The sequence below is a fragment of the Gopherus flavomarginatus genome, chromosome 5 (assembly GCF_025201925.1).
Source record: "Gopherus flavomarginatus isolate rGopFla2 chromosome 5, rGopFla2.mat.asm, whole genome shotgun sequence".
NCBI lineage: Eukaryota > Metazoa > Chordata > Testudines > Testudinidae > Gopherus > Gopherus flavomarginatus.
Window position 1 is genome coordinate 13,172,861 of NC_066621.1, and position 16,252 is coordinate 13,189,112.

Genomic DNA, 16,252 nt, shown 5'->3' on the forward strand with positions numbered 1-16,252 from the left:
CCAGTGGTAGATGAGCACATAGAGAAGATCACATTGCCTACCTTCCTCCAGGATAGCACAGGAAAGCAGCTGTGATGAGAAGCAAGAGGCTGTGGGTCAAATTCAACTCAGTCTCTGCAATTAGAGAGACTGCCTGGGTTTGTGGGCATGTTGCAATGTGATGAAGCAGAGTACAGGTAAAAGGCAGCCAGGACCCCCCAAAAGCACAGCTAAGAGCCAAAGACACAGCTTGGATGTGCTGAGTCACTGTAACTTCTGGCCCAAGCTCCTAAGGATCCCCATGGTGGATTTAAATTGATTCCAGCTCCCTGACACCACTAGCTCTCCTAATAGAGTCACCCCCTACCATGCTCTGTGAGTTCAGTAGTGACCACAGGTCCAAAGAGACAGAAGCTTCCCACACCTGCAAAGGCTGAGGCTGCATGTTATTTCTCTGCTTCTGTTTTTCCCATTAGCTGCATCTGGCTTTATACAGTTAAGGTTTCTCACTGGAAGAGATTGCGACACTGTTAAATTTCTGGCACAGGGACAATCACAAGTGACATTCTCAGAGCAGTGCTATGTTAACCCTTCCTGATCAAAGCCTCCACTGCAGTAATGATTTCTGAAACAGAAGCATTTACCAACCATCTTTCCTACTTATCTTATTGGCCAAATCAATCCCTGCTGTTCCCCAGGAATGTAGCTGAATCTGTGATCCCTCTGGGTCCACCAGTGGTAAAATCAACAGTGGTAATAAAAATGCTAAAAACTGGCATGCCCCCCTTATTCCGCAGTACAAGTTTCCCCTCCACTACCTTGCCAATTCAATTCAACCCTGAGCATTCTAGGTGTGAGGGGAAGGGTGTCTCCAGGGGCTCACTCAGACTAATCATTGGGCTGAAGGATGAGGAGGAGGAATTAGCTCTTCATTCTCAGTAAAATGATCCTTTAAACATGCTGGGCATCTCCCTGCCTTACAGCCAAAGGGACAGTTATAAAAACAAAGAATCAGCCATTATTACAATTGCATTTTATTCCTGCCCTGCAGGGCAGGAACAATTACATGATCACAAGGTGTAAGTTAGAGAACACCCCTATTATTTATTGGGCAATGGCTCAGATGGTTGCTTCTCTACACTTGAGACTGCTATCATCTACTCCTAATGTGTGTGTGGATTTTTAAAGAGGTGCAGGAATTTATTAACATCACTGCTCTTAAGGTGTGTGGAAATTGAGCAGTTAAATACCCATTCACCACTTTGTATATTTTGGTGCATTAAACATAAGCAGCAATTGTGGGATGCCACAAAGCTGAAGATACTCTTCAGTTTCCTTTTGCATAGCATCTGAAGCTCGTATCAACTGATAATTTGCTTCCATGCTATTTAATTAACCTACCCAAGTAAAACCAAAACTCAACCCCTAAAACCTGTACAAGGACCTGAAATCCCTAGTTCATCAAGTGGAAACTCAAATTTGTGAAATTCAAGGGGAAAACAAAAAATCCTAAAAAACTGCACCCAGTAAGGAAATCTGATCCCTGATTTATTACCTATTCTGAGTTATTAGCTGTATCATCAAGTTCTATGAAATCAGTAAAAATCATCCTGTGTGTAGTGTAATGAAATGAACTGCATCCAAAGGGGAGACAGTTTATCACAATATGGATTACAGGTCTCAGCTATTCATTGTGACTTTAGCTCCTGCTTCAGTTTCTCAATCTCCAGATACAGTTTCTGCACTTCCAGCAGAAGTCTCAGATTCTCCAGAGGCACACCACACTCTTTGAGCTCTTTGTTCTCAGGAACCATCTCACACACATCAGAAGTGCTTTGCTTTTTCTGTAAAACAAAAAGGGAACATGCTTATGCTCAGGGCCGGCGCTTCCATTTAGGCGACCGCCAGGATTTGGGAGGGCGGCAGACTGCTCTGGTGGACCTCCCGCAGGCGTGCCTGCGGATGGTCCGCTGGTCCCGCAGCAAGCTGGCCCTGCGCCTAGGGCACCAAAAACCCTGGCGCCGTGCCTGCTTATGCAGTCAAAAAGAAGGACTTACCCTCTTAAGTATGCTTGCTCCTTTGAGTCTACAACATGGTAGGGCAGTTGCCCCACCCCCATAGAGTGGGGGCCAGGACAGGCCAGTGTGGCTGCACAGACAGGCAGCCAATCAGGAAAGGGCCTATTGGAAGCCAGTCAGGGCCAAGATTAGAACAAGCCAATCAGGGCTAGGCTACACCCTATATAAAGGCTGCACAGAAAGGGAACAGTCTATTCCAGACCTTCAGAGGAAGAGGGTCAGGCTCCTGGGCTAAGGAGTAGCTCCACAGACAGCACAGTGCTGGGTAGGCTTGCAGGAGCAGAAAAGGGCTCCAGCCTGAAACCTGTCAGACTGCTGGCCCTGAATAGAACAGCTTAGTGGGTGCAATGGGGTCAGAGGGGAAGTGACCTAGGGAAGACTGAGGGACAAGGGGAGAGGAGGGCAGGGAGGCTGCCATTAGAGGGTCCCTCGGTTGGGACCCAGAGCAGTAGACCGGCCTGGGTCCCCCCCTTCCCCTTTGTGCTGGACCGGGCCATGGAGCAGTAGCCATGTTAGGCTGCCACCTGCCTCTGATGTAAGGGGCTAGACTTGGGGGTTGTGGTTGGCCCCTGAAGCCGGTGCAAAGACTGCTGTAAACCCCCCCATCCCAAAGGGGGTGAGTGCAGACTTGGGGGCACTGAGCGGGGAGCATGTGGGCCGAGATGCCAGTGGGGCGAGAGGACAGATGGGACACCGCCAGCAAGGGTGCTCTGCATAGACTGAGCTAATTCTCAGACTTGCCAGCAGGAGGTGCCTGTGGTGGTGAGTCCCAGCCCCGTCAATATATATCTGCCTCAGGATGCTGTGGATCCTCACATCCTATTCAATTCTACAGAAACTGACACTACTAAGCCACAGTAATGAGGTTTTGAGAAACATAAGGTTCTTGCACAGATTATAAACACATTGTGGAGGAACCAGCCTTCCTTCTACATAGAGCTGAGCACACTGTAATATCTTGCTAATTAATGCACTTGAATTACCTAGAAAACTCGACTATTTGTAATAGTGAAGTTTTCCTCCTATTGTGATTTTTACGCACTGAATTTAATTTTCCATGGAGCAGCTGCTATCAAAAGAAGCAAGCTTTTTTAAAATAGAAGATGTAGTGAGGGATGGTTTTGTTTTGTTTTCAGATAAACATGTTTCACCATATGGTATATCAATGGCACATTTGCCTACCCGATCACAAAGACTTCATGAAGTTAAGTCTGCTTCATTAAATCAAAGCATGGTTACTACTATCTTTACATTAGAAACTGGGGAAGGTGCAGCAAGAAACCCAACTTGACAGTGATACTTACACACTTAGGTAATGCCGTCCAGCTGCCGTCCACTAAACAAGTAATACTAAATCCGTCTGTTGCAGGCAGGTGGGAATGGCTTGAAAACTGGTACCCAGGAGAGCATTTGAAAGAAATGGTTTCATTCACACTGTACCACATTTTTTCATCCACTGCATTGAACAGGTTTCCATTTTGCACCTCTGGCTTCAGACACCCAACTGAAAAGAAAATGCAGAAGAGAGGCAGTTCATTGAGAGGAGCACATGCACTGTGAATGCTGGTTATTGCTCCAAATGGAAGAGAGCAGATAAACTGTGGGTAAAGGATCTTGAGTGTATTTCATTGTAGTTCTGGTTTCTAAACAGCCTGTAAAACCAGCTACCCTGTCAATCTCTCTCTCAATAGAGAAAGAGGGTCCATGATTGAGAGTGGAGCCAACACTGAAGAGAATTGGAATAGCAGGTGTTCAGCACCTTTCAGGATTCAGCTCAGAGTGATGATCAAGAGATCCAATCAACACCTTCAATGAGGCATTAGATTCCAGTTCCACCATTCTACAAAACTAAGACCTAAAGAAAAGCATTTGAGTTAAATACAGAAATCCCATCTAGTATTTTACTTGACTGGCATTTCATGGAGGTGTCACCAGCTGTTTTTTGGAATAGTTAACCATTTGTTCCTGTGCACACTTGTGGTAAAAACCTCTTCCCTTTATTGCAGTCAGTCTCCTTTGCAGCAAGGGACAAGTTCACAGAAGTCAGTGGAGTCACCTGGGCTTCTCACTGGTGGAATGAAGAGCAGGACTTGCTCCTTAACCGTGTCTTACACTCTTATAGTGACTTTCATCTTGAAGGATCCCAGAGGGCTTTTCTAGATACTACACATATTTGCCTCTTCCCCACTGAAATGCAGCCTCTTCTAGGGCAGGGCCAGAATCCAAGCAGACAGAGGTTCATGTTAAATCTGAGATAAGGAACAACCAAAGCTAAGTCAGCTGCCGTAAGTGCACTATTTCCCAGGCAACTCACACTGAAAACCAGGCTACATAGGAACATCAGATTATTTCCTTTAAAAAAAATTCTAGGAAGAGGTTAAGCTTTAGTCTCCAGGGGCATTTGCAGCAAATAGTTCTTCCCACACTGGATTTTCAGTGACGTTGGGACTACTGGCAGGTTATTCTCACTTTTTGGAGTCAGGCTGTTTCACAAACTCTGATGTCACATCCAGAGTGCACCACATACCTAAAGGGATGATACCAGGAGAGCTGAGTTGGAAAAACCAGAAACCTGGAGATGGATGACAGGCTGACAATATCCTGAACAAACCGTATAGTATTAAGATTAATTTAATTGAATAAAGTTTCATTGTACTGAATTAGGGTTAATACCTTTGGGGTCCATTGTATTAAAATGCAATTGTGAATGTGTAGTAGCATTGTAGGTACCTTCCCTAGAGGGTAGGGGATGCTAGTGTACTTCTTCCCTTATCAGCCTTTGAAGCCAGCCCCCAGAAAGGTGCATATACAAGTTCAAACTGGAGTCTCCAGGGACTGACAAAGCATTTTTGGATAATTAGCTTGGGGTTTTTTGTTTTTTTAAACAGCCTCAGGATTTTCTTCCTGATCCAGCAAATGGATAGGACCCCTTGTCCATGGAGGGCCCCAATCCTTCTGATCCTTTAAAGCCTTTCTGGTGCTTGTTCTGAGCTAAAGCTGTGATGAATAACCAGAAGGAACTCTCCTTGGGTGGCAGATGGACTATGCCTGCCAGAATCCAGAGATGTGGTCGGGTTAAATATGGGAAGCTTATTAGCATGCATGTTGTTCTCCCTGTAATGCTTTTTAACTTAAAAATAAAGTTGACCTGCATAGGAAGAACTGTGTGGGATGTATAACTGTAGCAGTTATACCTGTTAAAAACCCTCTGAAGAGAAAGCAAGCATGTGTCCTTGGGCAACTTGTCCGTGCTAGGAAATTTATGGTGAAAGGAGGGTATGGTGCAGCCTGGAGATACTCAAGTCAGAAGGAACAAAGAACAGGTTTTCACCCAATAGACAATAGCTGAGGTGCTCTGCCTTTTATACCTTCAAGGTGAGATGGCATCCAAGGAATGGACACTACCCTAGTGAACATGGCTATTCAAAACACCCTGCCTTGCATACATGGGGCTCATGCACTCCAACTGATTGTCTACACAGATTGCACTTGTGAAGAACATTTAACACCAGTTACACTGCAGCATCTCCAGTCATGGACTGTTCTCAACACCATTAAAGTTAGCTTACATTCACATTCCTGCTTTTGGGAGCTTTATATTCTGTAGTGAAGTCAGCTACTCACCAAGCCATGCCTCTAAAAACCTCACAATCCCTGTTCAGATGGGGAAACCCATAAAGAATAAGCCCAAGATGGTGGAGCTGCTTGGATACCAAGTATATAAACACGTTGTTAGATAAATGCAATGTGTGTGTCTGAACACTGCACTGCAGTCACCAACATGAGGATTGTACAATGACCTTTATTTTTCCTCCCCCCCCCCAACCAAAAAAAGGACATGAGCCTTCATTGCCAAGGAGCCCTCTCAGAGAGTTCTGAAAAAGAGGATTGCCAAAGAATCCTGCTTGTATGTCTTCCCCTTCCCTCTTTAGCACTCGAATAGTAGGGTACTGGCCTAAAAGCAAAACCATAGTTTAAGAGTTTCTCTACATAAAGAGAACTGTTTCTGACATGAGAATTAACTGCAGTCTTGGAACAGTGAAGGGAGACAAGATGACCACAAGATAAACAAGAGGCAAAATGGTTTCCAGAAATTAGAGAAATGAGTTTCCTTCTTCAGAGATTGGGTTTCCAACAGTAACTAGTTTTCAAGATAGGTATTTATGGGAAATAAATATGGACCTCCCTCTGGTTTATGGGTTTGCTTAGTCATCAAAATATAGTTTTTCCTGGAAGACTATAGTAGAATAAGAGGAAGATGAAAACAGATGCTACTAACCTTCGCATTCAGGGGCAGGCCCACTCCACTCTCCATTGAGATTATCTTTTGTTGTACAATGAATCGAGGCCTCTCCAATAAGAGAGAAGCCCTGGTCACATTTGTAAGTTACTGCTGAGCCAAAGGAAAACTCGTCTCCAATCAGAGCATTATGGGATCCATGGGTGATATCAGGAGGTGGACGACAAGATATTGCTGAAGCAAAGAATTTTAATTTTCATGTTGACATTCACATTGAAGGTGAACCGAAGAGAGTTTTCAGTAAGAAAGTTGCCTCAGATCCTCCCCCCTGACCCCCAGAGAGCTATTTAGCCATTTGGAAGTGTACTTAACGTATTTTAACATTTGAAACAATACCCCTTTCAGATTCTGAAGGTTTTTCTACTTCTAGGCTTGTACAACCCAGTACATCCGTTGTTCAATGAGAATGCTCCATAAAACACCAACTCTGGAAGATGACCTTACCAGAGTATGCCCCTCCCCAATATTAACCTCAGTGAGCCAGAACTTTTTGCCCAGCATCTCTGGAGGTAGTGTTGTTCCCAGCAGAAAAACTAAGGACATTTCTTGTTGCAGCAGCTGTTTCTAGACTGGACCATCAGCAGTATGATTGATGGATGCTTTCTGGGCTTGGTCAAAGATCAAATTAAGGAGAGGCAAATTAATTGTGATTCACTCCAAAAGAGCCTCAGGTTTTAAGTGGACAGTCAGATTTGGGAAGGGTCAAAACTTCTTGAAGTCATCATCATGCCTTTTACTTAGTGAGCAGCAGGATTACACCGCATACAATAGGAAAGAAGTGCCATGAGTCCTGTTGGATCATCAATATTAAACAGTGTCAGGTGAACAATGTACAAGGGACTTTGTTTTTAAAGCATTGATTCTATAGGAGTCATCCAAATACCAATGGCAAACCACAGTATAATTTCATTCTCTCCCCAACTAAACATGCATCCTCAAGTTTTACTCTTATTTGGATTAAAAGATGTAAGAACAGAGATTCTTCTGCAGCACCAGCTATGCTGCATCATCTCCAGATGTGAGCTGTTCCTAAAACCATTAAATTAGTTCACCTTGGCAAAGTGGAACCTCCTTATCCCAATCAACTCCATTTCTCATGAGCACACACTGGGTGGAAATTGGTCCAACCAATTTGTAGCTAAAGAAAGAAAAAAAAGATTCAGGTTTGTTACTGAAGTAAGCAAAGAACTAGGTTATAGTTCAGAAAGATGGAACATGGTTACTTTATGCCAGTAGGTGAAGACAAATGATTGATCAGAGTCATTTCTGCTATAAAACATGATATGATATGTCTAATGCCATGGGACCAAGGAACACCAAGTAATTAAAGGGAATCTAGAGCTATAGACTATTAGCAAGAGAGTGCCCTCACTTCTTGTCTACACTAGTCAGATGCTTGTGAATGCTTGTTAATTCTCTGCAAAGGGGAACAAGTGATCCTTCTAAATTGGAGATACAAGTAGTAAGGAGTGCAAATATCTCTAACAGGTGGAAGAGGGCTCTAATCATCCCTGCTATAGAACTTAATAAATGCCCAGGAAATCATGTTATTTTAGACAACTGGTCTGCTCATTGTGTTGTCACATGGAAATAGGGTTTGGACTTGCTGGGTAGGAAGCTGTGCCTCATCTGATGTTTCTAAGATGTAGGAGAGCATTTGAAATGCGAGCTGCTGCCATTCTACACCTTAGAATTAGGTTTTCATCTGCAACAGTACGTGACACCTCTTCTCAGAATGCCCAGGTGTCTAGTACTGTTGCAGATAAAATGGGTCAATGACTCAGCTTAAGCAGCTCCCCTTACCTTTCCCTCCCCAGCAAGGTTTTTTGTTAAATAAAAGACAACCCATCCTGACAGAAGCAATGGAGAGAAGTCAGTTGCCCTGAGCTGTCACCCACCTGACCCCATCCCCCTTCCATATTCAAAACCTGAGCATCTTATCTGTCCAAGACTTAACCAGTACTAGTACCCAGGGAACTGCACAAAATCCATGGCCTTCAGTCCATGTAGGCTACTGCAAGGAAACCCAGCCTCCACAAATCCTTCACCCTGGATCAACCTATTTCACCCAAAAGCCAGGCTGACAACCAATCCACAGAAAAAGGCATTTAACTTGCATGGGGTTTGGCAAGCCAGCCACCATCAGGGAGTTACCTTCCCCCCATCTCTCCTCACTTAGACTAGGGGTCAGCTTCCACCCAGAGCCATCTGACTCCTCTTCCAGAGGACTTAACTTTAGAGGGCTAGACCTGGCAGCAGGGGCTGTGATACAGTGAAAAAACACCTGCACTTGTTGGTTGTGTTTTTTGGTCCCCATACAATGCAATCTATTCAGCTATCTCAACACCCAGAAAGCATCTGCTCCGTGAAATGAGGCCACAACCCATTTATGATTCCCCAAGGCTTGTCACATAACCCATATGGGCAAAAGCAACAACTGACCCTGACACTGCCCTGATAACTATCAACAGCTATAACAAAGGGACAGGCAAATATTTGCTGTGGTAGAGGAGGAAGAAGGCTGCTTCTAGCTGGTGCTGCCTTTTATGGGCCTCACAATACCAGCACTGATTCAAGACGCTGGGCTGTTATTGGTCAGTCCTCTGTAACATGGCAGAGATTGGCACCAATCAGTGAGTGCCACATTACCCTTCAAATGGGGCTTTCCCTTAGGACTCATGATCCAGCAGCTGCTGGGATGACCTATTGAAGGTTTAGGCTGCGATTTCCATAAGCACTTGAGTGAGATATGCACCCATCTCCCTCTGAAGAGTAACCATGAAGGATGATAGCCACCCATTTAACTCCTTTGAAAGTCACAGGCATAATTCTAAACAAGGGCCCAGCCCATGAATAGAGATTTATAGCACAACACTCACTTATGTTCTCGAAGTTAAGCAGGCTTTCTAGTCTCATTTTGCCAGACTTCACCAGCAGTTTTACATCAGTCTAAGTTTGCTAGTCAAAAGCAGCAACTTGCCACTCACCCTTCACTGCAGGAGAAGTTTGCTGTTGCACCAAACCGGCGATCGGTCAAATCAACTCTGCCATTTTCTAGTTCTAGTGCTTTACATGGTTTTCCTAGAAAAAAAACAAGACTAATATTAGTGTTAGCTCATATTACCTTAATGGGAAAAAGAAAAGGGATATGCTAACTTGCTCCCCCTAACAAAGCAAATACTATGGCAGATCAAGCCAATGGTCTAATCCACTGGTTAACCTTTTTGGAGCTGAGGACCCATTTGTAAATATTTATGGGCAGTCATGACCCAGTAAAGAGTCTGGGCATGGAGGCCTTGGGGTGGTTTCACTCAGGTCTTGCATCCCAGGAGGGTTGGGCCCTACCTGGCACTCACCCCACAGTGGCAGTTCCTGTGTCAAGGGGCTGCCTGGTCTGGTCTCTGTTTCAGTCATTGCAACCTCTAGGACTGTAACATCATGACAGTGTGGCCCCTGCCCCTTGACTGTCTGAGTGGAGCTGTGACCTGGCTTATGGAGTTGCAGTACCACTCAGATTTGGCCAACTCACAGCATCACATTAGTCACTGACCCAATGGGGCTCTTGCCCAGGGGCCTGACCAATGGGGGGCCCACCAGAAAAATGGGTGCCCCTGTACCCCAACCCACTCCATGTACCTGTCCAGCGCTCCTGAGAGGGAGCAGGGTTGGGGCACAGGGTCTTGCAGGAGTGCCAGGTGGATAGGACAAGCTTCCGCACCCTGATCCCATTCCCCAGCTAGAGCACCTGGGGAGGAAGACAGGGGACTGCAGTTTGAAAGGGCAGGAAGAGGCCCCCCACTTGCTCTGGCCCAGGGCCCTACAAACCCCTAATCTGCCTCTGCCTACACAGGCTGCTATCATGATGGCTCTGCCAAACCTGAGCAGTGCTGGAATCCAGGAGTTTTATTATGAATTAATACAGGGATAAGCAACCTATGGCTCACGTGCCAAAGGCAGCACACAAGGTGATTTTCAGTGGCACTCACACTGCCCGGGTCTTGGCCACCAGTCCAGGAGGCTCTGCATTTTAATTTTAAATGAACCTTCTTAAACATTTTAAAAATCTTATTTACTGTACATACAAACAATAGTTTAGTTACATATTAGACTTATAGAAAGAGTTAAACCTTCTAAAAATGTTAATGTATTACTGGCATGTGAAACCTTAAGTTGAGTGACTAAAAGACTCAGCACACCACTCCTGAAAGATTGCTGACCACTGAATTTGTATTTTACCAAGTTTGTAATATATTGTTATTCAATACTGGGTTTACTTTGAGTAAAGTGATTTTACTACTGCTGAATTCTATATTCATTAGTTTTCTAAGACAATATCCAATAATAAATAAAAATAGTTCCTCCTCACATAAGCATTAGGGAATAGAGTGACTTCAATTTTTCAAAAAGAGTACACACCAAGGTTTTTTACTTGGTTGCAAAATCTGTGATGTTCCCTAAACCAGGAATGGGAAATACTATGAACATGATGAATTTAACTGCTCCAAGCTGTAGCTATATTTGAGTATTTGCATAGAACACTGGACAAGCTGTGACATGGCAAGAACCAAGATCCTTAAGGAAATTAAAGCAGATTAAGATTTAAATGTCATTTATTTATACCTCCATTTAAAGTAGAGATAAAGTACTAGCATAAAGTACCAAATTCCAGTAACTCCACTGGTGGGCACTGAATACCTCCCAATAGTTACATGGACAGTGGGGTCTCTGGTAGACAAGAAATGCATTATTCTGAAGTTGCTGTCTAGTGTCTATAACATTCTGATGCATAAAAAGGGTCAAGGTGGTAAATCTATCCCTCCTCTTAAGCCTGAGAGCATTTGACTCAAAACAAATGACTGAAAGTTGGTAGGTCAGCTGCTCTTAAAGTGACCTGCCAAGACACAAGTGTTTGGAATTTGAACTAAACATGTCATTAAAAAAGCCAACTATTAATCTAAGCAACAACTGACTAAAGAGGATTTAGAAATTGTTTACAGCAGCCAGTGGTTAACAGCGAACCAGTTACTGAATTGGGACTCCATTGTTTTGGTGAAAAAGGTGGCTTGTAAATCAAAAGCAACAAAGACACTCACCTACACAAAACTCAGGATCTATTGACCATGCTGAATTTGCGCCACACGTAGCTATAGGAGACTTTCCAAGGCCCAAAGTGTATCCCAGGCGACAAGAGTATTTCAGACGGAATCCAATAGAAAAGCTACTGCTCCACACTGGATGGGATAACTGAGCAAAACTGAAGCTCGGAGGAGAACCACATAGGCCTAGCCAGAGACAGACAGAAGCAGGGGGGAAGCAAGTTAGCTATAAGAGATATAGGATGTTAAGCAGAACTCTAGGAACTGGGCAATCCCTGTAACTCGTTTTCTTGGGGGCAACGTGGATGGTTTGTTCCCATCGCCGCTTTGTAGCTGGTTTGCTGGAGCGGTTGATACAAGAGTGTCACAGTGACACCCTGGCAGGAGTGCGCACCGCCGTCCAAGCCCCCAGGCAGACGCTGCACGGCCCGGGCGTTACTGACCATCCCGCTCTACCGATCCCAGCCGGCCACGAGCTGGTTCCGCTCCCGCAGCCAGTCACGGTTTCTAGGAGCGGGAACAGCCTGAAGCGGGACAGGGAAGGCTCCAAAACCGGCGAGCCCTGGGGGAGGCGAGCCCCGCCCCACTCACCGCGAGCCCCGGGCAGAGGCAGCAGCAGCAGCAGCAGCGGCGCCAGGAGCCCCTGGGCGGCGGGCGGGCAGCGCGGAGCCGAGACCATGGCAGCAGCAGCGGCAGCAGCTGGGGGCCACTCGCGGGGCAAAGGCTGCGGAGCTTCTGCGGCAGCCCCGGGGCCGCCCCGGCTCAGGGCTAAGGGGGCGGGGCCATGCGGGTAAGGGGCGGAGCGGGGCTGGTGTCATTGCCTGGCACCCACGTGCTGTCCGGGCAGCAGGTACCTGACCCGTGGGGTGGGGCTGCCCTTGGCCGGGTCACTGGTTCGCCCCCGGGCTCAGCGCCCAGCCTGCACCGTGGGAGGCCCTGCCCGAGCCCACGCGCGGCCGTGGGCCCGTTACACGGAGCGCGGGCAGCTGCTCGTGGGCGGCGGATCTAACCAGCGCCGGCTGTTCGAGCGTCACGTCCCTCAGCCCCTTTCACCCGCCTCCAGCCCCCGGGGCCCCCAGCGCGGAGCTCGCACAACCCCGCAGTGCAACCGCGCCGGGCCGCCCCCGGGCTCGGAGCAACTGCGGGGCGTGTGCGCACCGGGCTGAGTGTAAGTGACGTGTCCAGCCGGCCGGGGGTTTCCCTCCGCTCTGTGACCCCCGCCGAGCGCAACAGCCTCCCCCGCCTGTGCAGCCAGCGACCCCCTACGTCTCCCACGCCGGGCTCCGCCCTCTAGAGAAACACCTGTCGGGGCTAGTTCAATCCTCGCTCTCTCCCCCCGCCCCAGGGCCATTGGCCGCTAACCGCGTTAGAGCCAAGGGTGCAGCGTAAGGGGGAGTAGGACTAAAGCCACTTGAAATGGGGCGTATTCAGTTCCCTGAGTAGCACAACTGAACTAGTGAATATAGACAAGACCTGGATCCTTGGGTTATACATCCCTATAAAACATTCGTGGATCAGCTAAGTAGAAGGAAGTGGTTACCAAGGAATGTAAAAAACAAAACACACCTGGCTCTTGCTTTCTGGGGAATTCAACCCTCAGATAATGCCAGCCCTGTGCTCATGGGAGAGAAGGGGCAGGGAGCATGATTGGTATCTAGCAGACAGTCTGAATACTGATGCATTTCCCCCAGGATCACATTAGCTTTTCTGGGGTGAAAAGTGTTACCAATCCTTTGCCCTGACCAGCATACCTTGTTTTGAAGAAGCTGCTTCTGCATCACTGCAAATGGTTGGCATCTACAAGCACCCAAAGGGAAACTCTTGCAGTTGCTAAACTGGTTGCCCTGCTGGTGACCATTGGCAATCAGCAGGGTGTAACATAATAATTTAGTTGGAAAATCAATGGATTGTTGCATTTACTGAGGGGACCACAAAAGGGTACCAGGAGGGACTGTGAGAGCTTATCAAGGGGTAACCTCACCTCTAGTGGTGCCTCCTCCAAGCCATTCCATGTATTAGCTGTGGCCAGGTATTGCACCAGCCCATAGCAGTGTCTCTTCCATCATCATCTCACTTCTGGGTCCTTTCCACTCCAGGAACCCCAGCCTCCTCTTCATGACTCAGCCTCCTGGCTGAGTTACCATTTGTTTCCCCCATGTAGGTTTGCAAACTCTCATGAGAGATGATCTTAGACAGGCTTACCACTCACTGCCCAGCTGGTACCACTGCCTCAGTAGCAAGTACCTAGGCACACCCTCTATTCCAGGGTCTGGTTCAGGGGTCCTCTCATCAGCAGCCAAGGTTTGACCTACTCCATACACCTTGTTGCTTCTCCTCTGGGCCTTACCTGCCTCTCCCCCTTCTCTGGGCTCACTGAGCCACACATCCTTCTCCCCAAGAATAACCATAAACTACTGATATCTCGTTCTCAATACACTTCCCTGCTTCCAACCTCTTCTGTTGCTAGCTTCCTAGTTTATATGGGCCCTACCTGTTCCTGCCCAGATGTGCTTGATCTACTTAAATCCCAGTCTCCTCCAGGTGCAGACTGGGCAGTTAATTGGCCCAATTAGCCATATTCACCCCTTCAGGCCTTGTGTGGGGATGAACACAGCTGAAAATGTTGATTGAAATGACTACTTTCCCTTTTGTTTCTGGTGAATTCAACAGTCAGTTAACACCAGTAATGAGCCCCTGGGAGAAGAGAGGGGCATGGGTGATAATTAACAAAGAAGTTGAATACCAGTGTGTTTTGCTCAGTGTGTTTTCCCCAGACTCTGGGTATCCTTCCCAGGGTAAAGCAGGCCCTTAGCCAAGACACCTGTTCCTCATCCCAAACAATAGGCCAACACCTGAAATCATTCCTCAATCCTTAAATTAAGCCAGAGTGGTTGACTTTGATAGCTGTTTAGTCAGTACATATCCAGTCCTTATTTAAAGACTGCACGATTTGCCCCAAAATCTTTACTAATTTTTCCCTAACTCTATGCAAAATGAATATAAACGTAGTCATGAAGAGTGAAGACAATGGTATTTTATAACAACCAAAGAGGCTAGGTGCTTGACAGATGACTAAGGCCTGGTCTACACTACAAAGTTAGGTTGGCATAGGCCGCGTTAGGTTGATTTAATAATGTGTCTACACTGCTAAGTCCCTTCCACCAACTTAAGTGGCCTGTAACGTCAACTTCTGTACTCCGCTTTCGTGAGAGGCATTGCGCTTGATTCAAAATCTACTGGTCGACATGGGAATAGTGTAAACAGTGCGCTGTGTAATTCAAATGAATTGGTCTCCAGGAGGTGTCCCACAGTGCTCTGCTGTGACTGCTCTGGAGAGCACTTTCAATTCACTGCACGTCAGCCAGGTACACAGGAAACAGCCACTTCCCTGTTAAAGCCCTGGGAACTTCATTTTCTGTTTGATCAGTATGGAGTGCGCACCAGCACAGCTGATCATGGAGACTCAAGGCCGTAAATGCACTACAGCATGAAGTACACAGGAGGTGCTGGATCTTATTGCTGTGAGGAGAGAAGACATAAGCGTCTGCTTCCTTTGGGCCTGGGGGTTGCTCAATCCCCTGCTCTGCCCCCATCCTGCCTCTTCTCACTTAGTTCCGCCACCTTCCCCAAGTGCGCCCTGTCTCAGCTCCTCCACCTTTCTCCCAGAGCCTCCTGCACACCACAAAATAGCTGATTGCTACAGAGAGTAGGTGCTGGGAGGGAGGGAGGGAAGAGGAAGAGTTGATCAGCAGGGCCTGGCGCCGGTGTGCAGGAGGCGCTGGGGGGAAGAGGGGAGCTGGCTGCTGGTGGGTGCTAAGCACCCACTAATTTTTTTCCATGGGTGCTTCAGCTCTGCAGCACCCACACAGTTGGCACCTATGGGAGAAGAGTCTGTGCGGGCAGAGCTCTGATCCAGCAGAAGAAACGCTGACATCTATGCCAAAATTGCGCGGGCCATAGGGGAGAAGGTCTACATCAGGGACATGCAGCAATGCCGCGTGAAAATAAAGGAGCTTCGACAGGCGTACCAGAAGACAAGGTGAACAGTCGTTCTGGTTCTGCCCCATAGACATGCCGCTTTTAAGGGAGCTGCATGCGATTCTCGGCAGCGACTCCACCACTACCCCAAAATGCTCTGTGGATACCTCTCAGGAGTCCCAGGCGACCTCGAGCAACAACAAGGAGGACATTGTTGATGAGGAAGAGGAGGAGAAGGGGGAGGAGGAGGAGAATGCAAGGCAGGAAAGCAGAGGATCCATTCTCCCCAACAGCCAAGAACTTTTTTTAACCTGGGAGCCTATTCCCTCATGGGACCAATTGCCGGTGCAGCGTGACGCCAGGGAAGGCACCTCTGGTGAGTACACATTTCCAGTCAAACCATAGGGGTTACATGCTATAATTTTTAATATTTAATTTGAACAAAAAGGTAGGTGTAGTGGGTATTGGTGGCCATTCCAGCTATGCAGAGGGCGCTCTCTGAAAAACTCTGTTTATGTGCATGGGTATGGCCTGGGAATCCTCCATGGAGATCTCTAGGAAGCTTTCAGGGAGGTACTCTGCAATCTTTTGCAGAAGGTTTCTGGGAAGGGCTGCTTTGTTTCATCCACCACGGTAGAACACTTTCGCACACCACTCCAGTATTAACTCATCTGGCATCATTGCAGCACACTGCACTGCAGCATAAAGACCAGGTTTGTACTCAGACGCTTGCAGCATCTGCTCCCTTTCCGCCTCTGTTACCCTCAGAAGAGTGATATCGCATATTGCCACCTAGGGGATACAGGGTAAGTTTTCAATGC

The 16,252-nt window shown here is 47.1% G+C and overlaps 1 protein-coding gene across 1 annotated transcript in view; it reads right to left on the reverse strand.

Annotated features, from left to right (window-relative positions):
- Positions 1–1,505: 1,505 nt before the first annotated feature.
- LOC127051414 (complement receptor type 2-like) overlaps positions 1,506–16,252 on the reverse strand; it is a 153,863-nt gene continuing 139,116 nt past the window's right edge. Inside the window, exons 26-31 of the mRNA XM_050953675.1 lie at positions 12,045–12,221; positions 9,345–9,438; positions 7,410–7,495; positions 6,337–6,531; positions 3,362–3,561; positions 1,506–1,823 (exon numbers count right to left, since the gene is read on the reverse strand). Of these exons, the coding sequence (XP_050809632.1) occupies positions 1,668–1,823; positions 3,362–3,561; positions 6,337–6,531; positions 7,410–7,495; positions 9,345–9,438; positions 12,045–12,221 (908 nt within the window). The 3' untranslated portion in view covers positions 1,506–1,667. The remainder of the gene's footprint in view (positions 1,824–3,361; positions 3,562–6,336; positions 6,532–7,409; positions 7,496–9,344; positions 9,439–12,044; positions 12,222–16,252) is intronic.